Genomic DNA, 27,288 nt, shown 5'->3' with positions numbered 1-27,288 from the left:
AGGCAATATTAAGTTTAGTGTCCTGTAATAGTGTACTTCAGTGAGCTTAACATTAAAAAAGAAAAGAAAAGATAAATATCACGTTACCACATTGAGCGAGATTGGTAGGCGTTTTCTTCTGTAGTGCAGTGGGCAAAATACGTGCAGTTGCCACTTTCAAATTGCCCCGGAGATTTATCCTGAACAATTAATGTTAATTAAGTTTATGATAGTTTTGATGAACAATAAATACTGCTGCTAGTGGGGGAGAGAGGGAAATATTTCATCATCGAGGGCTCTGATCCAGCAGGTGGGAGGAAGCGCAACGTGAAAGAGGGTATCGCACAGTGGGTGTTGACTCTTGCCTCCGAGTGGGAATGGCTATGCTCAGGGGGGAGGGCCTCCCATTCCTTCCCGCTGCCCCACTTCTTCTTTTTCCGTTTCCAACCCTAGGCCACGCTGGCAGGGACTGGAGGGCACCAGGTTGGGGAAGTGTCCAGCTGCCACGATGGAACAGCTGGCCCTGTGGCTTTTTCTCTCCTTAGGGCTCCGCCTGCCACAGTGACGTCGAATCGTCTGGCTCCGTCGGGTGTAAGTTGGGCAGACAAAGTGAAAGCCAGCCACGCCGCAGCGGTTCCCAGCAGAGAGATGGCGACAGCGCAAATGTGTGTGCCCACCCCAGCGCAGAAATCTTCACGGAGAAATGGCAAGTGTCTCTAGGTGGCCTGATTATTTAGGAGTGTTTTGGTAACCCTCCAGTTTAAAAAGTAGAATACGCACTGTGATAAGAACTGCTTTTTGGATGTCCTGTTAATTCACATGAGGAGAATGAGCTGCAGTCCTGGGCGCTTCCCTCCTCCTCCTCCCCTCTGGCACATCTGTGTGAAGGAAATTGGAATATTTCCCTTTTATTTCATATTAGTCGTGGTTTATCATGTTTTTTTAAAAAATATATTTTTTTTATTTTAAAACACAAAATAAACATCTTACAAAAAAGAAACAACAACACAACATACTACATACATTTTGAATAAATGCTGAATACATATATAAAGTAATATTAACTATAACCTATCCTATCATTACATATATAATCATTCTAAACATATAAGTGCACCCTCCACCTCGGGATCTGTTCCTGCTTCGAAAATCTCATGCTTTCTTCCGCTGGCGGTTTCCCACTTCCCTTAGTAAACACAAATATTAGGAACTGTTTCCAGATTCCTTCAAACTCATTTATTTTAGTTATACCTTTCCTCCACTTAATATTACAAGTCAATTTATCGTTAATAGCTATATCCCAAACTTTTCTATACCACTCTTCAATAGAATATTCCCCCTGAATCTTCCAGTTCCTAGCTATCATCAATCGTGCTGCAGTCAGCAAACTCGATATCAATTCTTTAATTTCTTTTCCACATTTTAAATCTTCAAATAGTGACAGTAATGCAATCTTTGGTGTTTATTCTATTTTCATTCCCACTATTTCTTCAATTTCCAAAAACACCACCTTCCATAATCTTTGAACATATTTGCATTCCCACCACATATGTAAATACGTTCCTTTTTACCCACAACCTCTCCAACAATTTGCTGAATGCTGCTCATTTATCTTATTCAATCTAATCGGGGTTAGGTACCACCTCCACAAAATTTTAAAGTAATTCTCTTTTATTCTCACTGACATACTTCTCAACACTCTTTGTTTCCACAGTCCCTCCTAGCTCTGTCGCCCTATTTGTACCTTCAAATCTGTCTCCCATACCATTTTCCCTGAGCTATCCCTTAACTCCTTTTCTAGCAATATTTTATATATTTCGCTCATTAACCCTTTTAAGACTATACTTCCCCCTTTACCTTTTTCCTTATTTACTATTAACTCTTCAAACTTCATCATTTCTCTACAAACTCTATTATCTTTAATCCACTTTTTATTCCATTGTTCTAACTGCCCATACTCTAACCAAGATAATTTTTCTCCTTTAACAAATATTCCATATCGTCTCTTGTATTTATATCTCTTAACCAATCCTTTAATTTCAATTTATTTTTCTCCTTTAATATTTTGCTTAATCTACCCTTCAGTCCCTCTGGGAAATTCTTTAACATTATTACCGGTGATAAGGGAGAGTTGCTCGGAAGCAACTTCCCTTTAAATTTACTCCAAATTTCCCATTGGGACCTCAGGAGTGGATTATCTATACTTTCAACCCACTTTCTCCCTCCTTCCTTAAAAAAGATATTTTCCAAACTCATCTCTACATTACTTGTAGTTTTATCCTCCATCCAATCTAAGTCTCCTACTCCTATAATTGCTTCTACAATATGTCTTAATCTATTTGCTACATAGTATAATTTTATATTTGGGAGACCCAATCCTCTTTTTTTTTGGCTTAAATACCATTTATTCTTATTTACCCTCGCTTTCTTTTCTCCATTACAATATTTATTAATAATATTTTGCCAACTTTTTATCTCAATTTCTGAAATTTTTATTGGTAACATCCTAAACACAAAATTAATTTTAGCTAACCCTAACCCTTTTCTAAATTATCTAGGTTTTTTGTAATTTTAATTCCCAAATATTTAATCTCCTCCTTAACTCTCATTTCTATTCCCTTATACTCCCATTCCTTTACTTCCTTCTTAGTATAATTAAACAAAATCATCTCTGATTTGGACCAATTTATTCTTAACCCTGTAGCTTCTTCAAATTCTCTCAATTGAGATTTAATTCTATCTATTTTTCTTATTGGGTTTTTAATAGTCAGTAGGGTATCATCCGCAAACATATTCAATTTTATTCCCCTTACCTCTCCAATTCCTTCTATCCCTCCGTCATCCCTTAATGCATTCGCCAATACTTCCATAACCATTACAAACAGGACTGGCGAGAGCGGACATCCTTGTCTTGTACCTCTGGCTAGTCATATCTTTTCAGTGAGTCCATCGTTTACCACCACTACAGCTGTATTTTGGGAATATAACTGTTCTATTATAGTTTTAAATTTATTTCCAAATCCCATTTTATCTACAATAATCTTTAATACTTGCCAGCTCACACAATCAAAAGCTTTAAAAATATCCAATGCCAAAATTCCTGCCTTAATGTTTGATTTTTTTTATTGCATGTATTGCGTTTAAAACTCTTCCCACTAAACTATGCATCTGCCTTCCTGCCACAAATCCACATTGATCTTCTCCTATATATTCTGATATAAATTTATTTAACCGTTTAGCCAAAATAGATGAAAAATTTTTAGCATCCTGATTTATTAGTGAAATAGGTCTATATGAATCAGGGATAGTCAAATCTTTGTCTGGTTTTGGAATTAATATTATCAATGAATGTTCCCATGATTCTGGTATCTTCTCTCCTAATAATATAGCGTTATAAAGTTTCACTAATTTCGGAACTAAAAACTCCTTAAAAACTTTATAATATTCTGATCCTAGACCATCTGCTCCCGGTGATTTACCCACTTTCAAATTATCAATTGCATCTTCAACTTCTCTTTGAGTTATTACCTTCTCCATTTATTTTTATTCCCTTCTTTATGTACCTTCCAATATATTCCTCCAACTTTTCTTTTTGAGTTTCTTTTCCCTCATATAATTCTTGATAAAATTTCTGAAATTTTTTTATTTTATCCTTCATTGTATAACAATAATTCCCTTTATTATCCTTCAATGCTTCTATCCCGTTTCTCCCTTTTTCCTTTTGTGTGAGCCTGGCAAGCAATCTAGAATTCCTATTGCTATTTTCAAAATACTCCCTTTTCATATATATTAAATTTTTTTGAACCTCCTCTAAATTTAAATTTTCTAATTGTTTCTTCTTAGCTTGTATTTCTACTAATTTATATTTATTTTTACCCTGCCAATATTCTTCCTCCAAACTTCTAATTTCTGTCTCTAACTTCTCCTGCTCTGCATATTGTTGTCTTTTTAAACTACACATTTCTCTAATACAAATTCCTCTTACTACAGCCTTCATGGTGTCCCAAACGACTGACCCAGCTGTTCCTCCCTTTTCATTAATTTCCCATGACTCTGACAATTCCTTCTGAATTTTTTCAACCACTTTATTATATTTCAATATTTTTGTGTTCAATTTCCATCTATACGCCTCTTTATAATTCTTCTTAATTGCAAATTCTAAACTTAACAATGCGTGATCAGTTACCTTTATTACCCCCATTTCCATTTTACAAATCTTAGTTGCAAAATCTTTTGAGACAAATATATGATCTATCCTGGAGTATGTATGATGAACTGGGGAGTAATATGAAAACCCAGGCTTAACCCCATTAAGTAAACGCCACGAATCCACATAATCATTTTCTTTTACTAATTTATTCAATATAGTAATATTATTTCTCTTTTCAACATTAGTGGGGTTTGACCTGTCCCATCTATTATCCATAACCATATTAAAATCCCCAGCTAAGATAACATACCCCTCCTTAAATTCTTCTATTTCTTTAAATAATTTTATAAAAAACTCTCTATGTCTCTCATTTGGGGCATAAACATTAATTAATGTATATACCTTTCCTTCAATTTTACCTTTTATCATAAGATATCTACCACTATCATCCTTTTTTGTAGCTTCTAATGTAAAACCACTTTTTTTTTAAATCAAAGTGCCCACTCCATTTTTTTTTGAAGTCCCCAATGACTTTTCATAATAAGCTAGCCACTTTAATTTTATCATATTTACGTTCTCGAACCCTTGATGTGTTTCTTGCATCATTAAAATGTCAGATCCTTCTTTATTAAACATTTGTTCTATTCTCCTCCTTTTCACGACTGCCCCCAAACCTTTAACATTGAGTGTTGATACTTTTATTTTTTTATCCATATTCACCCTTTTGAAGTCTCTTCCAATCCCTTGTGCTCTGAAACTCAAATTCACATACATAAAAACACAAACACCATAACATAACCCTCAATCCCCTTACTCTAACCCCTCCCCTCCCCCCTCCCCCCTCCCCTCCCCCCACCTCTTCCCCCCCCAAAATCCCCGTAAGTCCAGCCATCTACTTTAGGGGGAGAGGGGGAGGCAGTGCTGCGCCTAGCCGGCAAGGTCTCTATGCTTAACATTTCTATCTACAATTATCTCATAGTACAGTTAACAATTCTATTACACCCCAGAGTGGTTTATCATGTTGTCCAAACTCCAAACTGTAGTTTAAGATTAACTACGGTTAGTGAAAAAAAGGCAGCTTTATTAACTGTGGTTTAAAGTTGGCTTGATTCTAAACCATACTGAAGATTACGCACAGTTTCTCTGGATTCAGGCAACACAGCAAACTGCTGTTAAACTAAAACAGAAGCAAAAGTTTTTAGGCTTCTCACTGCTGTGCCGGAGGAAGGATGAGCTGCAGTGCAAGCCCAGTGCCGGCTGAAGGTGGACGTTTCAGAGTGGCACCTGAACCAGCCCAGTATGATCTTGGCTAATCAGCCCTTAGCTGCATTACATTGCTTTTGATTGAATGGAAGTGATAAGATTAAGCCATCCAGAAAATATAGTCTTTGTCCCATATTCTATAGAATTTCATGGATCACAATAGGAGCATGCTTGTAACACCCCAACTCTCATGCCAGGCATCACTGCCGGAAACTCCTTTGCGTCCCCCTCATTTCGTATCCCTTCACTCTCTTTCTTTGAATGCCAAAGGGATGAGGGTTCTTTTGGTTAAAGGTGTATGAGAAAAACATAATTGCCATACTAGCGACAGGCACACCTTAGTCGCTGCAGTGCGTGAACTAATTTCCCCAGGCATTTGGACATTAGGTATGGGCCAGTCATTGTGGTCGGCTTTTCTAATATTCATTCTGGCCTGTGAGCGGAACGGGATGAGATCTTGTGTATTTGTGGATGAATACTTTATATTGTATCATTTTTAGATTAAGTTTTTATGGTGTTTTGCTCCAGTACAGATTGAACCCCTAACCTGTGTTTCAGGAGCCATCTTCTTGTCTCTCCAGGTGTTGCTGGGCTGCAGCTCACATCATCACTGCCCATTGGCCATACTAGTAAGGGCTGATGGGAATTTGAGTCCAACAACATCTGGAGGACCTCAGGTCCCATGCCCATGCATTAAAACCTAATTTAAAAACTAACGTCTTTGAATAACTTAAAAAAGAAGTCCAGCTTAAAAATGTCAGAGGGTGTAGCTTCACCTAGTCTGTCTTTCCCCTTTTTCTTTTCGTCTTTTTACTTTTCTTTTCTTTTTGCTGCAGGGGTCTTGTGGCACTTCTTAAAAGGCTATCAGATTTATTGGTATATAAACTCTTGTCCACACACATTTATATGCCACAATAAATCTTAGTTTTTAAAAAGCGCAAGCCTTTTTTTTTTTTTTGCTGTTTTCCTTTGACTATATTGACTACGAACCTAACTCTCAAAAAGAAAAAAGCAATAATATTATTTCAGAGTAATTAAAACAACAACTGGGCTTCTTTTCTTTTCTTTTTGTTTTGTAAAAATAAAATAAAAGTCCTCACAGCTTCTTATACATCATCACGGACATCAGGGACCATTATTAAAAAACCAAAAAGGTGTTGAGTTTCACGGGTTTAGAAGTGTACAAGTAGCCCCACAAGACCTGTGTTCGGCCAATACCTTCAAGAAAGTGCTGATAGGTAGACCGTATGTCTGCAGAGACCAGGGTTAAAAGCGATAATGGATGGTTTGTTCTTTGAGCACAGGTGGTGCTTTATCCTGTTGTAGTTTCCTTTGCTTGAAACGTCTGTTTGGCTGAGAAACGTTATTTTTAAAAAACGTGCAGTTTTCTGAGAGGTTAACAGTTCAAGCATAATCAGTCTACTCAGAAGTAAGCTTCATTGTGTTCAATGGGACTTACTCCCAGGTAAGTGTGTATAATTCCTTATTCACCTTATCCTACTAACCCAATAATCTGCTCCCAGCATGCACTTGTGCAATATCTGGCTCCTGGCCGCTGACAATATCCGGATCGCACAATGCAGAGGGCGAATGCCGTCCTTGCAGAGCGAAAACACCATCATCCACCCATAAGAGAGGAATCAGCAGGCGGAACTACAAGGCTTGCAGAAATGGTTTTTAAAAAGAAATCTTTAGGGTGCAAATCCCTTTGCGTGCTCAGGCAGAAGAGAATGCTGAAGTTGTAGGACGTTTTCTGTCTAAATGTGCATAGGATCACACCTTTAATCAAGTTGTCTGTATCTAAAGCTAGATTGAGGCCATGGTCACTTTTTTTCTTATATTAGGTGGAGTTTGTCAATAGGCTTTGATATTTTTTAGATTTGCTTTTGGTTTGGAGTGCCGTTATAAGCTTGAGTTGGTTGCCTGCGAGTGTGAATATGGCTACATCAGTCAACTTAAGCAAAGAACAAATTACAGGAATATTGCCGTATCTATCAAGGAATACTTTATTCCCCCAGTTCTCAGAGGAGGATTTATTGCATTGTAAAGCTACAGAATCCATGCTAGGTGCTATATGCTTTCTCCCCTCACTTTGAAATGTGCTTTTATTCTGCTGCGTCTCATGTATATTTATGACTCTATCTCGTTGTTTTCTCAAAAGCTTGGCTGGGGTCTGGTTCTAGACCTTGGACTGTTTCTTACCAGTCCCCACCGTGATGTTTTATTTTGTTACCTTACAGTTTGTTTCTGTGCTACCTTTTTGGCCAAAAATGCCCTCCAGAAGTTGATTTGGCACCGCTCACCAAATCCCGTTCTTGAGATTCCCGTTGCCTGGCTTCTGAAGGATATCTTTTTTAAAAACAACAACAACAGAATCTTGGTTGCTGCACTCGAGGCTTCTGATTAGTGTGGGCATCTTGCATGCATCATTTAAGACTTTACACATAATGTACTACTTAGATTCTAACCAAAGTGACAGTTAAAAGTGAACTGAATATAAAGCAACCTTCCCTAACCTGCTGCCCTCTAGATGCATTGGACTACAACTCCCAGCATCCCCCAGCCAATCTGTTTGTGCAGGAAACATAGGAACATCAGAAGAGCCCTGAGGCTGGATCAGACCAAGGATCCATCTAGTCCAGCACTCTGTTCACCCAGTGGCCAACCAGCCGTCGGCCAGGGACCAACAACGCAGCACATGGTGCAACAGCACCCTCCCACCCATGTTCCCCAGCAACTGGGGCACACAGGCTTACTGCCTTGAATCCTGGAGATAGCACACAACCATCAGGGCTAGTAGCCATGGATAGCCTTCGCCTCCAGGAATTTATCCACCCCCCCCTTTTAATGACATCCAAATTGGTGGCCATCTTTTAACTATGCGCTGTGTGAAGAAGTCCTCCCTTTTCACACAGCGCATAGTTACATTATGGAAGTGGGGCAGTGGTGGTGGTTTGGATCCTGGCTGCTGCGTGATTGAGGAGAGTCATGGGATCTGGCAGTGGGGTGGCCAGTATTCAGGTTAGCAGCCTTACAGTGCAATCCTATTGCACATGTACTTAAAAATCCCATTGAGTTCAATGCAGGTAACTCCCAGGAAAGTGCGTGCAGAATTACTGTGGTAGTGCTCAAACAGAGATTCTACCTCCAGCTCCTCTCGGACTGGGCTGAAGTGGGAAATTCAAGGCTGCCCCACTTCTCCAGTTCCCAATGTCATTTGGCCACCAGTGGATGCAGGTGTACGTTATCGTAGACCCTACTGCAAGATCCTCTAGTAAAATATTCTCATTGAATGCAAGGGGGGGCTTTTTCAAGAAGAATTGAGAGTTAGCAAAGAGCAGGCCATACTCAATGCAACAGATCACTTTGAAATAAACGTTTTACTGTAAGGAATATAAGACTGCTTTGCCACGCTGCATGTGCCATTTTCTCACTAGTGTTGTTAATAAGGTTACAGGACCGTTCTTCTAGGAGGAGTAGCTTGAAAGGCGTGATGCCTAAATGGCTGTGCTGGGGTGGGGCGGGGTGGGCGGAGGGGCTGACAACAGCAGATGGCTTGTCACTTCCATGTAATACAAGAGGAAGCAGAAACTGGGAAGCTCAAAGGTGGCTAGAGGATTGTCAGAAGAGCACCAAGAATTATTCATGGGCAAAACTGGGCAAGTAACCAAACCCAGCTTGCGATACCCAGCGTGGGGTGGGTCCGTCACGTGCAATGCGCCCCCTCCCCCAGGCGCTTCCCTCCTCGTTGCAGTCTAGGGGCTTTCCACGCACACACCCCGCCCTCAATGACTGGGGTTGGCATCGTGAAGACAAGTAATGCTGAACTCCATTTAAAAATGGCTACTGTTTTGAGATAGGAAGGGAAGCCGACTGGCTGGCCCGGAAGATTTTTAGCACCTCTTGATGCGTCCGTTGGCCCCTGGTTAACCGGGAGTCCTTGGGCTCACGCAGGCCAGACTTTATAAAAGGGTCGCACTCAGAGGAGAGGAAGACCCGGGGACAGAGGGGAGCAAAGAGGTGCAGAAAATAATTGGGAGATGTGGATACCAAAGAGGGGGGAAGGAATAAAGCAAAGGGGGGTATAAAATGCCCCCTATGCATATTCAAACGGTGTTCTGCTCTATTTGCAGAATCGGATTTGGGAGAGAGGAAATAAACTAGCCAAGGTAGTTGATCCCCTTTGCATACAACAGTGTGATCATGAGAGCCTTGTTTTATGTGAGTCGGCTCAACTTGTTCTCAACAGGAAATTGCTCCTGATTAGGTGCTTTTTCTAATGACCGGGCCAGTATTTTGACCAGGGGAGGCAAAATGTCAGAAGCTTCCTCTGTGTAAATCTGTTTGTACTGAATCTGGCTCCTGATTTCGTGCTTTGCTTTTTAATGATGTAATGCAGAGCAAAGGGACGCTGAAGGGTGGGAAACGGTCCAGCGGGGCAGGCCCGTGAGATCCAAGTCTTCCACTTTGGCTGCGAAAGCGACGTCCTCCGCAGAGCTATCACAGTTCAAGGATGACAGCGACAAAGAAAATGTAGTTCTTCATCCATCAGAGAAGAAACAGAAGGGCTTGTTTACCGAGGACAGCCTATCAAACCACACTGAACCCATCCTGAAAGAGCCCTGCTACCAATGTGAGCACCCTCTTGCTGAAAGGACTCAGGTAAGCATCATTTGGGGTGAGCTTTTTTGAAAACTGGTTATTGGCTGTAGTTTTTTAGGAGGGTTATCTTGTTAACTGTTGCTTGTACTGGGCCAGGCAGCAAGATTGAGGACTCCTTGGCAAAATGCAATCCGTGCGCCCCCCTCTTCCTGTACCGGTGTGTGTGTGTGTCCCTGCCACGGGCATACCTGGAAACCGTGGTGGGCAAACCTGAGCTGCCATTTTACATTTCCTCTGAGCACCCATTGTTCTGGAGCAGGGGTCCCCAACTATTTTGGGTCACTGCGTACCTTCGAATTTTTGAGTGTTTATTTAATTATTATAGTACTTTTATCCCGTCCTTTAGTCAAAAAGGCTCTCAAGGCGACTTACAAAAATATTTCTTAAGACAGTCCCTTCCCACAGGCTTACAATCTAAAAAACATGACACAAAAGGAAAGGGGATTGGGAGGGAGGGAAGCAAATTCAAGCACTCGATTCTTAGTTTATTTATTTATTACATTTCTATACCGCCCAATAGCCGGAGCTCTCTGGGTGGTTCACAAAAATTAAAACCATTCAAAATATAAAACAACAGTATAAAACCATAATATAAAATACAATATAAAAGCTCAACCAGATAAAAACAAAACAGCAGCAATGCAAAATTACAAATTTAAAACCATGTTATTTAAAATTTATAGATTGTTAAAATATTGGGAGAATAAAAAGGTCTTCACCTGGCATCTAAAAGCATATAATGTAGGTGCCAAGCGAACCTCCTTAGGGAGCTCATTCCACAGCCGGGGTGCCACAGCAGAGAAGGCCCTCCTCCTGGTAGCCACCTGCCTCACCTCCTTTGGCAGGGGCTCACGGAGAAGGACCCCTGAAGATGACCTTAGGGTCCGGGCAGGTACATATGGGAGGAGGCGTTCCTTCAGATAATCTGGCCCCAAGCCGTTTAGGGCTTTAAATGTTAATACCAGCACTTTGAATTGGGCCCGGACCTGGACTGGCAGCCAATGAAGCTGGAAAAGGACTGGCGTAATGTGGTCTCGTCGGCCAGTCCCTGTTAGTAAGCGTGCTGCCCTGTTTTGCACCAGTTGAAGTTTCCGGACCGTTTTCAAAGGCAGCCCCACGTATAACGCATTGCAGTAATCCAAACGAGAGGTTATCAGAGCATGGATAACTGTAGCTAAGCTATCTCTGTCCAGATAAGGGCGCAGCTGGTATATCAGCCTGAGCTGATAAAAGGTGCTCTTTGCCACTGAGTTCACCTGTGCCTCAAGTGACAGTTCTGGATCCAAGAGCACCCCCAAACTACGGACCCGATCCTTTAGGGGGAATGCAACCCCGTCCAGGACAGGGCAAACATCACCTCGCCGGACAGAAGAACCACCCGCTAACAGTACCTCCGTCTTGTCTGGATTGAGTTTCAGTTTATTAGCCCTCATCTAGTCCATTACCGTGCCCAGACACTGGTTCAGAACAGCCACTGCCTCACCTGGGTTTGATGAAAAGGAAAGGTAGAGCTGGTTATCATCTGCATATTGATGACACCTCAGTCCACATCTCCGGATAACCTCCCCCAGCGGCTTCATGTATATGTTAAACAGCATAGGGGATAAGATAGAGCCCTGTGGAACCCCATGGCTTAGGTGCCACGGCACAGAGCAATAATCCCCCAGCACCACCTTCTGGAATCGGCCATCCAAGTAGGAGCGGAACCACTGCAACACAGTACCTCCAACTCCCAGCTCAGACAACCTATCCAGAAGGATACCATGGTCGATGGTATCGAAGGCCGCTGAGAGGTCCAGGAGAACCAACAGGGTCGCACTCCCCCTGTATCTCTCCCGACAGAGGTCATCCCACAGGGCGACCAAGGCAGTTTCTGTTCCAAAACCAGGCCTGAAACCCGATTGAAATGGATCTAGATAATCCGTTTCATTCAAGAGTGCCTGGAGTTGTCCTGCAACCACCCGCTCAAGCACCTTGCCCAGGAAAGGGATATTAGCCACCGGCCTATAGTTATTAACATCCTCCGGGTCCAGGTTAGGCTTCTTCAGGAGTGGTCTAATTGCCGCCTCTTTTAAAGAGGCCGGCACCACTCCCTCTCTCAAGGGATTGTGTTTTAAACTGTTGGGTGTTTTACTGTGGTTTTAATTTCTAATTTTTGTGAACCGCCCAGAGAGCTTTGGCTATTGGGCGGTATAGAAATGTAATAAATAAATAAATAAAAATAAATAAGGAGGCATTTACAACCTCCTGGACCCAGCCGGCGATCCCCTCCTTATTTGATGTAATGAGCCAAGAGGGGCAAGGGTCAAGCACACAGGTGGTCGACCGGACTTGGCCAAGCACCTTGTCCACATCCTTGAGCCTCACTAACTGAAACTCATCCAATAAAACTGAACCGGACGGCGCTCCGAACACCTCTACTAGTGGAGCTGCGTTAAGTGTGGTGTCCAATTCATGACGAATCTGAGCGACTTTATCTTCAAAGTGCCGTGCAAACTCGTCGCAGCGTGCTACCGAGGGTTCCACCATCTCTCGCCCTGGCCCAGAGTGTAACAGTTGCAAAGTTGTGGGTGCTCTCTCAAAATGGCTGCCATGGGAGGGTTTGTGGCCTTTCGTACAATGCTTGCCATGGAGCGCGTGGCTGATCACAAAATCTTCAGTTACCAGAAGACACAGTGGGGAGACTAAAAGACACATCACTTGCCCAAGAACCGAAGTGCAAGGCAGAGGTGTGGGGACTAAGCGCCAAAACAGAAAAGCATCCCTTTGAACCCAAATAAAGCGGGTGCTGGAGGGCAGCACTTCACTTTGCAGCGAGACGAGCCTCCTTGTTATTTTTTTTAATAAATAAAATCTTAAGAAATAGCTGGGTGGCATCAAACAAGGTGTCTGCCCATGGCAAGGCTTTGGAGAGCCCAGTTCTGAGGCATTGTGGGAAAATGAAACAGTGTCCCGTAGCCATGGGACGCAGGAAGACCAGGACAGACGCCATGCTGGAGCCCTGTGGGTGGGTGAGAAGGGCCCACACGGCCCGTCATGGGTCTCGGGCAGATGCCTGCCCCAAACTGGTGTCCTGCAGTTGGTTTGGGCACCATGAGCCCCAGCCAGGGATGCTGGGCATTGTAGCCCAAACCACACCATCTGGAGGGCAGCAGATCAGGGAAGGCTGGTGTGGGCGATCCTTTGGATAAGTGGCTCCTAAGCCATTTAGGGCTTTAAGGGGAACTGCCAGCACATTTGTCTGTGTTTCTCTCTTCTTTGAGACCTGGAAACTAAACTTCATTTTCTGCTGTTGAAGCGATGCTCTTTGTAAAGGATTTTTATTAGATAAAGAACAGAAAGCCATCTTTTTACGGGATTTCCTTTCAAGTACCACAGAGCTAAATATCACTGTCTTCCTTCTGATTTACGACGTTGTACCCATTTTACGAGGCGTTAATTTTCCTTAGTGAGTTTATATTTCAGAAGGACGCTGAGAGGTCCTCTAGGAACGGTTTGTGTTAGGTGGGGGTGCGTTATCCTCCTGGAGCGTCATATATAACTTCCTTCATCTTTCAAAGATTCGGGGGCCGGGAGGGACTGTTGCTTTGGAAGACAGCAGATGTTACAGCAAGTTCCCAAATGAAACTCAACCGGTCTAAGGGTGCAATCCTATGCATGTTTATGGGGGGGAGGAAGGCCAACAACTCCCAGCAGTGTTCTCACACACACACACACACACACACACACACACACACACAAGCTGTACTTTGTGTGTGGTTGTGACGATTCTGGTGTGACGGGAAGAGAGAGGTGGGGAGGTGATCGTTGCTTTGGTTCACCGGCCTTCTGTAGACAAATTCACACAAGGTCACCAGGGGCTTTGGGGCATCTGAACTTCTGCTGCGTTTGAAGTGTCCCAATTTCCCCTTCTGTCTTCACGAAGCAGCATTGGTGAATTGGGCCATGGAAGAAATTGTGCATGTTCCGATAACGTTTGGCTGTGTTTGTTTATACTCTTTGCTGTGGGGGAGGACCGGAAGTATATAAAGGAGTTTAATATTATGAGAGGGGAAATTTCCAGGGTGGAAATTAAGTCTTTTAAACATGGGTGGGGAACCTCTTTTGGCCGGGCCCCCAAATTCAATTACGGAGATGTTATTGGGGGGAGGCATTCCGGGGGGGGGGGGGAGTCTGAAGACAAAAGGCCAAAATACCAAAAGAGACCAGCCTATTTTAGCTTCAAGCTCTTCCTGCGTTTCGGTCTATCAGAATGCAGAAAAACTGCACAAAAGCCACCCAATGATCAATGGTTGGGGGGAAAGGGGGTGGAGCCAAGGAAAAGGATGTGGCCCTCTGGGGACCACAGTAGGGATGGATTTGGCCTCTGGGCCTGAGGTTTCCCACCCACTGCGGTTTAAAATGGAAATGGAGTAGAGGTCTAACAGCGGCTACTAACCGAGATGGCTGAACAGGAGCCTCCGTGTTCAGCGTATCTCAATATCTGATGTCACACGACAAGGGCCTTGATAGCCCTGTTTGTCAGCTTTCCAGAAGCATCTGCCTTCGAGGTGGACCTTTGGTCTGATCCAGCAGGGCTCTTCTGATATAGAGAATCAAGGCTTTTGGGTCCTTCAGCCCCAGCGAGAATGCCAGGGTGTGGCTGCATGTGGAAGGTCAGTGCCTGACCAGTGGCCATGCTGGCTGTGCATCGTGGGAGTTGTAGCCCAACACCTCTGCAGGGCACCAGGTTGGGGAAGGCTGCCCTCTCTGTATCACTGTCTCATATTAGTTCACAGCCCGTGTCCTTGAGGACATCAAGGTCTCTGAAAAGAGCGATGGTTTGCCAGATGGTTCTCTACAGTCGCCTCCCGAAGTGCCGGTTGTTCTCGTAGATTCCGAATCTCCTTCGAAAATTCCCCAGGTGGAAGAAGTAGTCTCTGCTGTTTCTAAGAGCGAGGAAGAGAATCCGACAGAAAAAGCCAAGATCGACAGCGAGATGGACCCTGCGGATATTTCAAATGTGAACACTTTTAATTTGATCTAAAAACAAGTCCACATAACTTAATAGCATGCAGGAGATCATTAAATCCTCCCTCTGTTTACACGTAGTTGCATTAGTCGAGTAGGAGGGGGCCTAGTTCAGTGGGGTAGAGGCAGTGCCTGGCATGGAGCAGGCTCAACCCCCCTCCCCGGGCACCTCCAGGATCGTAGCAGGGCTGACAGGGGGGTTGCAGGCGCAGGGCGTCAGGCTTTCCGGTTCCTGTGATAGGACCAAAGGAGGAGCCCAGGGGTGGGGTGGTGCGTTTGGCTGGTCCAGGAGTGGATCACAGCTAATTCAGAGGCCCAGTTTCTGAATATGTGGTTACTGGTCACCAGTCTTCCATAAAACAGACAGATTTGGGCCTTTCCCATCGAGTCTGACGTTTCTGCATTAACTTACCCCTTATTGAAAAGCCCTGTGTGTTTTTGAACACAGCCCCCTTCTATAGATGATTCGACAGGTGGCCATTTTTGTGCCATCACCATTTGGGCAACTGTTAACAAATCGTGGATTAATTTCTTATAGAAGCATTTTCCGCCCTCGTCATGAATATAACCCAGCCTTGCAAATAAGCTCGCAGACCCTACTAGCCTGCTCTGGGCTGGCAGAGTGGGGAGATCCATCCCTACTGCAACGGCTCGCTGCCCTTCTGTGCTGGGCACCGAGACGGGAGCTTCCTCTTGCAGCCCGCTTAGTTTCTGTGTTGGGCGCGGACAGAGCACTCCGTTGCTCCTCCACCGGTCCGCTCACTCACCTGCCGGCAGTTCCTTAGCACCTGTGGCGACCGGGCGAAGCCTTCAATGCAAAGCTAATACAGCACAGCACCATTGCTAAGGGGGGCGGCATTTAACTTGCATTTTGTCATACTAGCTAACACCAATTCCCAAAATGTATGTGTCTTAATATGTGCCTATCTGTATGTCTACATGTCCCCATTCTAGGCAATCCCCCTTCAGCAAAGGCCTGACCCTGAGCCACATACATACTTCATCTTAACTGGGGTCAAAGGGCATAAGGCGAACACTTCTGGTGGGTGGGGGGATTCTTTACATGCCAGTAAAGTATTTTCAAACTTCCCGGCCCGTTTCTGATTTTGGTTTTGCCTCTTTAGTCCATGGCTGAGGTTCTTGCTAAAAAAGAGGAGTTGGCGGATCGCCTGGAGAAGGCCAACGAAGAGGCCATTGCTAGCGCCATTGCGGAAGAGGAGCAGCTCACCAGGGAGATTGAAGCGGAGGAGAACAACGACATCAACCTCGAGACGGACAATGACAGCGACTTCGCGGTGCGTCTCGGGGGCTTTGTGCGTGTGCTTATTTTGAATGAACTGTTGGCTGAACTAATCTTTCCAGGGCAAGATCTGAATGTAACTATGGTTTGATATTCTAGGGGAGTTCTTGACATTGCAGAATAGCTGTGCAGCTCAAAAGAGCTCTAGGGGTGTATGCCAGGCATGAGTTCATAGACATATGGGCGCACTCTGACTATTACTGTTTCTCTTCCTGTGCTGCGTAGTATTGAGCTACGGTTGGAGAAGTTCAGAGAAAGCGCTAAGAATTTGGTTTTGGATAGGGGTAGGCTCTCTAGAGGTTTTGGCCTGCAGCTCCCAGCAGCCCTCACCACTGGCTGTGCTTGGTAGGGCTGATGGGAATTGTAGGCCAAAGCTTATAGAGGGCCACAAGTTGCCTGCCCCTGGTTCAGAAGGGAACAGGGGTGTCAGGGTGGGGGAGCTGCAGGAACAGCACACTTGAAGGTTTGGGAGGAGCCCTGGGAGAAAGAGCTGCCCACAAGCTCCACTCTCAGCGTACTCCCCTCCTGTTTCACACTTGTGTGGAGGAAATTGAATTATTGGTACTGTTAAACTGTCGTTAGTGAGAACAAGTCAGTATAAAAAACTGGTTTCAGATCCAGGCTTGTTCTCCAGTCATAGTTCCCCAAATTTGGACATCATGGAAACTTAGAATCGTAGAGTCAGAAGGGGCCTCTAAGGCCTTCGAGTCCAACCCCCTGCTCCATGTAGGATTACTTTAAAATGGAAAGCTCCTCCCCCCTCCCTCACTCCACCGCCACTGCGAAGGAAGAACAGAGCGTCAAGGGCCAAGCGCATGTCTCAGGTTAACGACGTGTTTCCATTGCAGGACACCATGTTTCCCCCATTATGTCTGAAATGCACCATGGTGTGTAAATAGTAGCCACACCTGCCTCTTTGATGGCCGCTTTAACAGAGGAGATGAGGCCGGGGAAAGTGACACTGCGGCACGTTAGATGTATTATTTGTATAAATAATATATTTGAGTTACTCCAGCCGTCGTTGTGAATGGTAGGCTTAAAGCTGGAAAGAGTGTCTAAAGTTCTCTTTCTATTTTCCGTTTTGCATTATGGAATTCCAGGCTAGCATGGGCAGTGGAAGTATATCTTTCTGTGGCATTTCCATGGACTGGAGTGATGTCCTGGCAGACTATGAAGGTAAAGATTCTTCACTGTATGCATTTAAACACCAGTTTAAGACCTTGCTCTTCCAGCAGGCATTTAATTTCTAATCTGGTACTTTGATTATTAAGTTGGCCCTTTAATATTTGAACATCTTTAATGTTTTAATATTTTAATTGTTCTATTGTTTTGTTTTTTAAAAAATAAAATGATAATAAATTGCGCTATTGGGCAGTATAAAATGTAATAAATAAATAGATAATGAATGGAATAAATAAATACAATTGCATAGAAATATAGACTAACGTTATCAGATTGCATGATGTAAGAGAACCTTCCTTCCTTCCTTCCTTCCTTCCTCAAATGAGGGAGTGGTCATCATCACCCAGGTTTTGTACGTCATGCAAATAGTTCCAGCCACATGGTTTCAATGTTAGCTTTTGCTTCAGAAATTGTTTCTTCTGTGTAGCTCGTGAATCATGGCGTCAAAACAACTCTTGGGGCGACATAGTGGAAGAAGAACCAGCCCGCCCACCGGGCCATGGAATACACATGCATGAGAAACTCTCTTCGCCCTCACGCAAGAGGTCGGTCTTCCATTTTTATAAATGTTTGATTAAAGCAATTGCAATAGAATCAGCATCCTCTGTACATCAGAGATTTATTTCCACTGGTTTAAAACTGGTGTTACTTTTAAAGGAGTACAGTAGATTACAGAGAGCCACATACCTTTTGCTTTGGTTCTCAGTTTTATCAATATTTATTTCAAAAGGACAATTGCAGAATCTAAAAAGAAGCTTGAAGAAAAACAGATGAAGGCTCAACAGCTGAGAGAGAAGTTGCGTGAGGAGAAAACGCTAAAACTCCAGAAATTAATGGAACGTGTAAGTTTCCTATAATTTAGTTTTTTAATCCTCCAAAATATGAATTACATTTACACATTAGGGTAAAACATTCCTGTCATTTGTGTATTTGTCAATGTACATTCAGAAGAACGTTTTCCAAAAGCAAAGGGGCATCCATAGCAACCCAAACTGAGTTCCTCCAGAGGTGTTAGACTACAACTCCCATCATTGTCAGCCAGTATGACCATTTGGGGAGGGCAGGTTTAGAGATTGTCTTAACTGACCCACTGTAGGGCATTTGTTCTCTTTAAAAATAGCCCCACCCACCCCTGAAGATGCACTCATGTTTCTGCTCTTCCAAGCCTCTTTAAGAAGACATCTAGACTGTAAATTACCCAGATATTTTAGCAATGACATTCTTTAAAATTATATTTTGCTGATCTCTGTCTGTCTTATGCAAATCCTTCTTCGAACAAGAGCAAGATACCAGTAAATATTACCTGAGGTTTCAAGGTTCACTTGATTCGCTTACATTAAGTAAAGTGAGAGCTTTTGTCATGTTGTGTATCACATTACATTAGACCTTAAAAACGGTTGACACGCATTAAACTTGGAATGATTGCCAACTCATGAAATATGATGAGATTTATGACATCTCTCTCAGTCCATTTTCCTCATGGCAGGTGCCATAAATGCTCCACTTGACTGAAAGGCTTCACAAGATCTTCACTCTTCAATTTAGAGCTAGGCTGCCATTGCTCTAAGATTGCGCCAAGCAGCACTTTTTAAAGAGCATTTAAGTGGCTGTACTTATTTGGGGGGGGGGGGGTGGCAGGAAAGTGGCAGAAAAAGATGTCTGAGCATTTAACACTATATTGTATGGATGTTGCTTTTAATATTGTTTTAAAAAACCTGGAGAATGACAGATATCAAGGAATGTGTTGCCTGGGTTTGGTTGGTTGGTTGGTTTGTGTGCCTTTTATTGATCATTTGCCTAATTTCTGTAGGAAAAAGATGTACGGAAATGGAAGGAAGAATTGCTGGACCAGAGACGGAGGATGATGGAGGAGAAATTGCTCCACGCTGAATTCAAGCGTGAGGTGCAGTTGCAAGCGATTGTGAAAAAAGCCCAAGAGGAAGAGGCGAAGGTGGGCCCACCTGGACGAGCAGCTCCTGTTCGTTGCAACAGGACTTGCGCTAGCGAACGTCATTCTCCCCTGAATTTAGATTTCTTCGAAGATGGTTATAAATGTAGCACCACTTTGGTCCGAGTGAGTGAGTGCATGGGCTGTGAAATATGAGAACTGAATTCAGTTTCTCGGCTCCTGAAAATCAATGTTTCCAGTATTTGCTTGGTTGGCAGTTAAATTCAGAGCTGTTTTTTTTTTTGTGGGGGTGGGGGGGAATGGATGCTGCCTCGTGTCAGGTTGACAGCTGTGTGTGTAGGGATCCCATAAATTTGATTTTCACTACTGTGACGAAGCAGTGGTGATGTGTGTGTGATTTTGTTTCGTTGTCCGGGCTGACCACCAGTTCAACAGGAAACGTTGGGTTCTCAGGTGGAGAGCTGTGTGTGTGATCTTTGAAGAGGGCCGGGATCGTCGTTATTGAAGCTCCTAAGCACGGCGCAGTTGGCTTCGTCCCCCTGTTAGAATGGCTGCTTCTGTTGCTCCGTTTAGAACGGCTCTCTGATTTCGTTTACCCTTGTCGTTGTTTCGTTAAACCCATGTGACTTCTGGAATCCAATTAAGTAATTAACGTAACACAATTCCCAACTAAACAGATGTGTTAAAATGTTGCGTTCAGCTGCGAAAGGTCTCTTCTCCCTTGAATCGAGATTAATTGGGTCAGGAAGTACCGGTTGATGTGAAGTAGAGGTAGAAGGGCCACGACTTCTGCTGCTGCCTCTTTTGTCTCTTAAATCCCCATTGCTGGCAGCTCACTGAGCTGCAAAATCCATTCTGCAAATGGGTTCCACTCAGTAAACAAAGCAGAAAATCTGTCTTTTATTTGCCCATTTAGTATTTCTGTAGATTTGGGGGGTGGGGGGATGAAATTGCTACAACTATAGAAAAATAGATGTAATAGTGCTACAAAAGGTTGTCTAATGTTTTTTTTAGTTCCCATAATGTTCATGCTCCCCTTTTTATAAAACACTTTGCAGTTCCTGTTACATGAAGGGTTACTCCTCTCCCCTTTTTATGATATGGTTTGCATGGTTTCTTTTGAAGGACAGTTTTACATTTTAACAAAAGAGGGAGCAGCCATTGTTCGTTCCTTCGTCCCCCGCCGTCCTAGGGGCAGCCCCAAGGACCACCTGAAACCGGAGCTCCCTCTGGGTTGAACTCTTTCCCCAGAGTCTCTAGAGCACTGGCTCCCAACTTTTGGTTTCCAGATGTTCCCACCGTTCTCAGAGACCATGCCCAATGGCCAGGGTTTACAGAAGTTATTGGCCAGTCACATCTGGGAGCCCAAGGTTGGGTGCTGCTGCTCTAGAAGCTAAGGATGCACCCTGTGTGCTTCGCAGCTACAAAGCATAGGTGTAACTCAGCACCCACCACCCCAGTATATAAAACCCACCCAGGGAGACCGCCGTTTCAGAGGTTGGGCATGCAGCATGGGCCTTTATTTCTCTGGCCCTCAGCTCAGGAGGGGGAACTTTGGTGAGGGGAAACTACAGGGAAAGGGTGCTTTGCACAAAAACAGATCCCTTTGCACAAAAGAGCCTGGCATCACCACACGTGGGAGCCGGAGAACGTTGCTAACGCATCTGCTGAGGACCCAGCAGGTCTCTTGTCTTGAGGCTCCAGTCACAAACACCCAACGCCCTCAAGCATGAGCTGCCCTTCCTCTTCAGCTCAGATAACTTGCTGCCTTTCTGAAATTTGTAGAGCCGCTCAGAATGCCTTGTAAGTAATTTAATTAAGCTTTTGTTGTGTCTGGCCAAATTAGAGTCACATAACCCCATCATTCTCTTCGACTGTTCCAAGAGTTGGAGGCTTTCCCAGTTTATGCACCAGGCCTGTTCCCAGACTTAAAAATATCACCAGGGGCTGCTGATTCATCAGTTGGGGCTTCTGGAATTCTGAGTGAGAGAAATTAGTCAGCAGTATGGAAAATCTTTGCACGGAAACAACTTCCTTTGCAACACTGATGTTAATGTTAGATCTGAAAAGTGGTGGGGTTTTGTTGCTTTTTTGCAGCATTTATTGTATTCCTTTGCCCACCCCCATAGCACTAGCCTGTATGGGATTGTTTTGATGTGCCCCTTGCAAATGGGTTGTGTAGACTACAAAACATCTTAGTGTTGGTGGAATTTTGTCAAGACCTCTTTGCCAGTAGGTGATACTGTCTGCATCGGGGCGGTGAAGTTTCTCACACGAATTGGCTGAATGTGATGGATGGATACAGAACGTTCATGAACATTCTAACTGCTTTGTGAATAAAGCCAATGAAATATTTGCAATCCAGCTTCTATGAACAGATGCAAAGTTGTCTCTCTAGGACTAAAACCTCAAACGTCCAAGACAGAAGAGTTGCAGACTGGAAAGGCAGGGGGATGCAGTGGGGGGTGGAGGCAGGCAGCCCTCTAGGGAGGCTGCAGCATTGTCTATTGATTGAAAAATGTGAACATGAAGAAAGAGGAGTTGGTGGAGGCTTGAGCTGGAATGAACTAGCCAATTGTTTGGCTTCTTATTAATACATAATTGTCCTGAATTTTGTGGTGTGCTCTCTCTCTCTCTCTCTATGCTCTATGCCAATTTTTTAAAAAACTTCTTCCACACGGCTCATATCCAAACTTTGGTTTAATTGCAGGTCAATGAAATTGCCTTTATAAATACTTTGGAGGCCCAGAATAAGCGCCACGATGTTTTGTCCAAACTGAAAGAGTATGAACAGAGGCTCAACGAACTGCAGGAGGAGCGCCAGCGGAGGCAGGAGGAAAAGCAGGCCCGTGACGAAGCGGTCCAGGTAACGCCGGACTTTGCAAGCGCAGCGATGTTCTGCAGCGTTTCTTGTACTCCTTTCCCCCTCTTTTACTGTACAAAATTGTTCTTAGCAGTTTAATTCACTTTCCAGGTATGTTACTTGCAACCAATGTAATGTTTGGTTCTTAAATCTTTGCAGTGGTGGCAGCTTCAGGAGAGCTGTTTCAGGGTAATAAAATGCCCCGTAGGATTCATCAATGTTCGAAGCTTTTTTTACCCGCAGAGTAGAAAGCGAAGCACAGAAGTACTCTGCGCTCTTCTCCAGGCACGCACAGGAGGCTTCAAAGCTCTTCTGTCTGGCCATGAAGTTTGAATGTGGCCCAAATGTGCTGAGATCACATTCCCCTTTCTTAAAGGCTCTTGGGCTAAATTCCTAGAGTGCTTTCTGAACTCCGGCATGCTTAAAAAGCCGTCCCAGTGCCCCGCGTGAGCATCTTCCGTGCGCGTGCATTTGGGACGAAGGCCCTTGGGCCACAGTGGGACTTGCTTCCGAGCATCGATGTGCAGGGTTAGGTTGCATGGAGGTGTTCTAGTGGGGCCAGGCTGCCGTGCCTATCCCCAGGTCTCTCCACTGAAACTGTGACCCGTTGAAAGCATTTCGTGTTAGCTTCTGGAGTGTTTTCTTTTTTAAAAGCATGTGTTTGTTCTCCAGGAACGTAAGAGAGCTTTGGAAGCGGAGCGCCAGGCCCGGGTGGAAGAGCTGCTCATGAAAAGGAAAGAGCAAGAAGCGCGGATCGAGCAGCAGCGGCAGGAGAAGGAGCGTGCCCGGGAGGACGCCGCCCGGGAAAGGGCCAGGTAGCGACCTCCAACCTCTTCGGCACATCTAGGGTTCAGCGCGAAGGACAGGCGCTCTGGGCGTTACGCTTTAGGCAACTGCTAAATTCACCTTCATCAGCGTGGCCCCGATGAACATTGTGACATCAGTATCATCGCTGGATGACGCGCCCTTTTGGCATTGACGAATTGCTTTGTCATTCAGTTTGTCGTTCTGTTCGACCGTTGCGTTACAGCAGCGTGAGCATCATACGGTTGTGTGATTCCCCCCCCCCCCAGCTTTCCCCAGATCAATCAGGGAGGCTTTGGGGGACACAAGTTGGGGTTTGGTTTTCCTGAGGTTTGGTGCAGATGCAGTGCCCTCAGTCTCTTAATTGTGAATAATGGTGGACTCATGGGCTCTCTTCTTCCTCCTCCTCCTCCTCCCATGGAGGTTTCCTCACCCTAAACCTCTCTGATCTTAGCGGTGGTAAATTCTTCCACCACTATTAACCACAGTGGATGTCAGTTGGGTTTTTGAAAGCTGTGAGTGGCGCATGTTGCGTTATTTAGCCCGTTGCAGACAAGGTGAAACAGTTGTGTGATAGTTCAGGTGGGAAAAAAGGTAAAGAAATTACTATTTTTTTACTATTGTTTATGTACAGCATTTTTACCATGCTGTTCAGCCAGAAAAAGCTCAGAGAGAGGATTATTTGGATTTATAAAGACATAGTCCCTGTCTTCAGGCTTACGACACAAAAGGAAAAGAGACTGAGAGGGAGGAGGAAAAAAGCAAAACTCGGGCTTGAAATCAGATCTTAGTTTCACAGTTCTTCTGGGTGTTCTTTCTGGCTGGGAAGGGCAAAACAAGGTCTCTGCAGCTGCTGCTTCCCTGGCTGAAGTATTGGGCCAGGTTGGTCTCCCCTTTGCCATGGTGTCCGTCCTGTTGGCGGGGGGAGCAGCCCAGTTGACGTTCGCTTGGAAGCCACTCAGTGCTTCAAACAGGAACTATGCACTCTTACGCTAGGATGGAAACAAATCATCTGGAAAAAATCCAACCTTTGCAAAAATTACACAGCCACTTCTACGGAGAAAAGCCCCCCCATACCCTCTGTCCCCCTTTTTGGTGGGGCAGAAATAATGGGGGAGATTTCACACATCCATCCTGGCTATTAAGGCCCTGTTGTGAAAGGCTTCGCGTCTGTCAACCTGCCAGCTTGGATTCCCTCTGCCCACATGGGCCATCGATTGGATCGTCAGGAAGTGTTTAAATACTGTTCCTGGACACTTTAAATTTCCAAAAGGACTGTCGCCCAGAATACTGGAGAAATCCTGCTCGTGCTGTTTAGACAACACTGTCAATGCAAATCATGAAACGTTTAGCATCAGTGTAGGTACTGTATAATTGCCGAGGAGGAGGAGGGTGCTCTCCAAAGTTGTTAATCTTCTTATCTATTTCTTAAAATCAGTGGTGTGGTTATAAGAACGGGAACAAAAAAGCCAAACCTTGAAAGGCATTGTATCAGTTTAAAGTGCTGATTAGGGTGTTGTCATTGAGCTGAATCCCCAAGTGATGAAACGCACACGCCTTCCTCATGCCTTCCTCACTTGTGGAGTCAGTTTCGGGCCCCTGGGGGGTGGGCTGCCGGCTCTCCACAGCCGGGATTATTCATTGGTCACAGCTGGTTTCTCTGCAACGGGCAGGGGGCACTCTGGCCTGGGAGGGGGCAAGCACCCCCTTTTCTGATCTCGGGGGGCCTTAAGAGGCCTTGGGCACTTTGGCAGCATCCAACGGTGTCCTTCCACCGGCGCAAGTGACGTTGCACAAGCGGAATCCCAGTTCGGCGCCAGGTGCAAGAGGGGAATCCAGCTAAAGTTATGCTTCCTCAAGCGGTTGTGCAACTGATTGCAGGCTCCGTTTGTATAACAGGCTACAGAACGTTATTGCGGGTTTGCGCAATTGCTCGCCACCCGGTTACACAAGCGTAACGGGGGACTGCTTGCGCAAAAGAGAGATCCCGCGGAGCTCCACGAACACAGGTTGGGTTTGCGCAGCGTCCCCGTTGGACACTGCCCTTTAAGCCAGGGATGGGCAGAAGGTGGACTGGGATCAACTGGCAGATCTCTGGATATTTTGCAGCAGATCAGCCAGGATGCCTCGCTTCCCGTTGTTTCACAACTTCCAAGCGACTTTTCCCACCATAATTAAGTTGCTGAAATAAAGCGAGCTTAGGGGAATCCGGTGTGAAGGGGCTATGAGCTAAAAATAAATTCCCAGACGCGGGCTGTGCCCTGAGGTGCTCTGTGGTTTAAGTGGGAGGGTCTGTCTTTTGCACCTGGCTGGGGCTGTTGGGACCTTGGTGTTCTAATAAAAAGTGATGTAGAGCCTATCAGTGTGCCGTCTGCCCGTTCCTGCTTTAGGATGCAATCCTATGCATATTGAGACAGAAAAAAGGCCTACACCTGGCTGGGGAATGCTGGGAGTTGTAGGTCTTTTTCCTGTCTTAACATGCATAGCATTGTGCCTTTCAATGGCCCTTACAACTTAGGACAGCTAGCAGCCGTAACCCCAAGGGTGAGGGTGGCCTGTATCGGCCTTTGCCGAACATCACCGGCTTCCCCTTGCTGATGCTCGCCTGCTGCTTTCTGTGTGCTCAGCTGCCTGCAAGCTGCAGCCTGTTTTTGCAAGTGCTTAGAATGGGTACGGATGGATTCTTCCCAATTGCCCTGGTTTTTAAAAAGCGTTACACTCTTCTTGCACAGAGACCGAGAAGAGAGGCTCGCCGCCCTGACAGCCGCTCAACAGGAGGCCATGGAAGAACTGCAGAAAAAGATCCAGTTGAAGGTATCGTCTGAAAATACGTTGCCGTTTCTACAGCTAGCTCTCTTCGGGATTATTTATTTAGCAACTGTCCGTCAGCTTACTTCAAGGAGGAGGCAGTTGCATGTTGGGGAAAAAGGCGCCTGCGGAACATGTCAGGCACTTAGCACCCCTGTCAAGTTTTCCATATTTGGTGGAACGTCTCTGTCTTCTCTTTCATCTTAAAAGTTAGTCTTCCTTTACTGCTAGATCCAAAAGGTCTTCCTTGAGCCCACTGCTCAATGAATCATGAGAAGTTCATTTCCCATGGTTGGCACGCCAGGCTTTTGGCCTCCTCCCCCGTGCTTGTGAGTCATAGGCGTCGCTGCAATACAGTCCAACACCAAGTTGTCCATCCTAAAAGCAATTGGGAGAGCACCATATGGATTTCCAAGGTCTTGTTAGAACCCGCTGAATCTCGTTGGTCTAAGCCAGTGGTGCAAAAATTAACCTCAATAGGGCTATCCCCCTCCTTCCTGCTATCTCTGGACTTGGACAGCGCTAAACAGATCACCAAACAGAGACTACTGGACATAGACCATCAGGAGCTCCGGGGAACTGCTTGGGGACCATGCTCCCCCCCAATCACTGGGTCTCTCCGTCCCTTCTTGCAAAGATGGAATGCCATACCTGGGATGGTTAACCATTCCCAAATACAGGAAGGCATTCTCCCTAGCAAGATTCAACGTCCTCCCCTCCAAGCTGTTGGAGGGCAGATATAAGAAAATTCCATCCAAAAATAGATGCTTCCCATGTAACAATATCGAGGTGGAATTCATTCTACATGTTCTCTTCCATTGCAATTTTTACCAACAGGCAAGGAAAGACCTAATCTGTCCTGTCACGCAGCGTTTCCCGGGACGCTCCTCTGAGTCACTTCTGATTAGTCTACTCCAGGGCTCCAGCAAATCTGCTACCGAGCAGGTGGCCAAATTCTTGAATGTGGCCATCCGCACCAGATCTCTTATGGATGTCTGATTGTGTTTAAATCCACAGATTAGCAATTTCATCATCTATACATTCCTCCCCTTTTCATTATGCGAGGCCTTGATAACCCGATCCTGTTCCCTTCCCAAAAACCATAGAATAACAATCTAGTATCTTTAGTGGTTTTGTATTACTCCCCCTTACTTCCTTATCCCCACTTTGTACTGCTTTATATAACTCTGTATCTTCTTGTTTTATATTGGTCTGTTGACTGTAAATAAGAATGATGATGATGAGTCCTATTAATCAATAATGCGATATGGGGAGAGAAGTGGGGGATGTCGCACAAAGCCCAGCCCTGAACATGGGAGTCCTGGGAAGAGCTGGAAAGGATCTCGAAGTGGGGAAGG

At 44.9% G+C, this 27,288-nt stretch overlaps 1 protein-coding gene across 1 annotated transcript in view; it reads left to right on the top strand.

Moving 5' to 3' along the window:
• Positions 1 to 27,288, top strand: part of SCAPER (S-phase cyclin A associated protein in the ER) — a 156,715-nt gene that overhangs the window by 23,894 nt on the left and 105,533 nt on the right. Inside the window, exons 8-18 of the mRNA XM_063142209.1 lie at positions 525 to 685; positions 9,792 to 10,054; positions 14,826 to 15,056; positions 16,189 to 16,359; positions 17,465 to 17,540; positions 17,974 to 18,091; positions 18,277 to 18,388; positions 19,357 to 19,497; positions 22,166 to 22,321; positions 22,991 to 23,133; positions 25,855 to 25,936. Of these exons, the coding sequence (XP_062998279.1) occupies positions 525 to 685; positions 9,792 to 10,054; positions 14,826 to 15,056; positions 16,189 to 16,359; positions 17,465 to 17,540; positions 17,974 to 18,091; positions 18,277 to 18,388; positions 19,357 to 19,497; positions 22,166 to 22,321; positions 22,991 to 23,133; positions 25,855 to 25,936 (1,654 nt within the window). The remainder of the gene's footprint in view (positions 1 to 524; positions 686 to 9,791; positions 10,055 to 14,825; positions 15,057 to 16,188; positions 16,360 to 17,464; positions 17,541 to 17,973; positions 18,092 to 18,276; positions 18,389 to 19,356; positions 19,498 to 22,165; positions 22,322 to 22,990; positions 23,134 to 25,854; positions 25,937 to 27,288) is intronic.

The sequence above is a fragment of the Elgaria multicarinata genome, chromosome 16 (genome assembly GCF_023053635.1).
Source record: "Elgaria multicarinata webbii isolate HBS135686 ecotype San Diego chromosome 16, rElgMul1.1.pri, whole genome shotgun sequence".
NCBI lineage: Eukaryota > Metazoa > Chordata > Lepidosauria > Squamata > Anguidae > Elgaria > Elgaria multicarinata.
The sequence above is the reverse complement of the archived record's forward strand: the minus strand, read 5'-3'. Positions and strand labels throughout refer to the sequence as shown.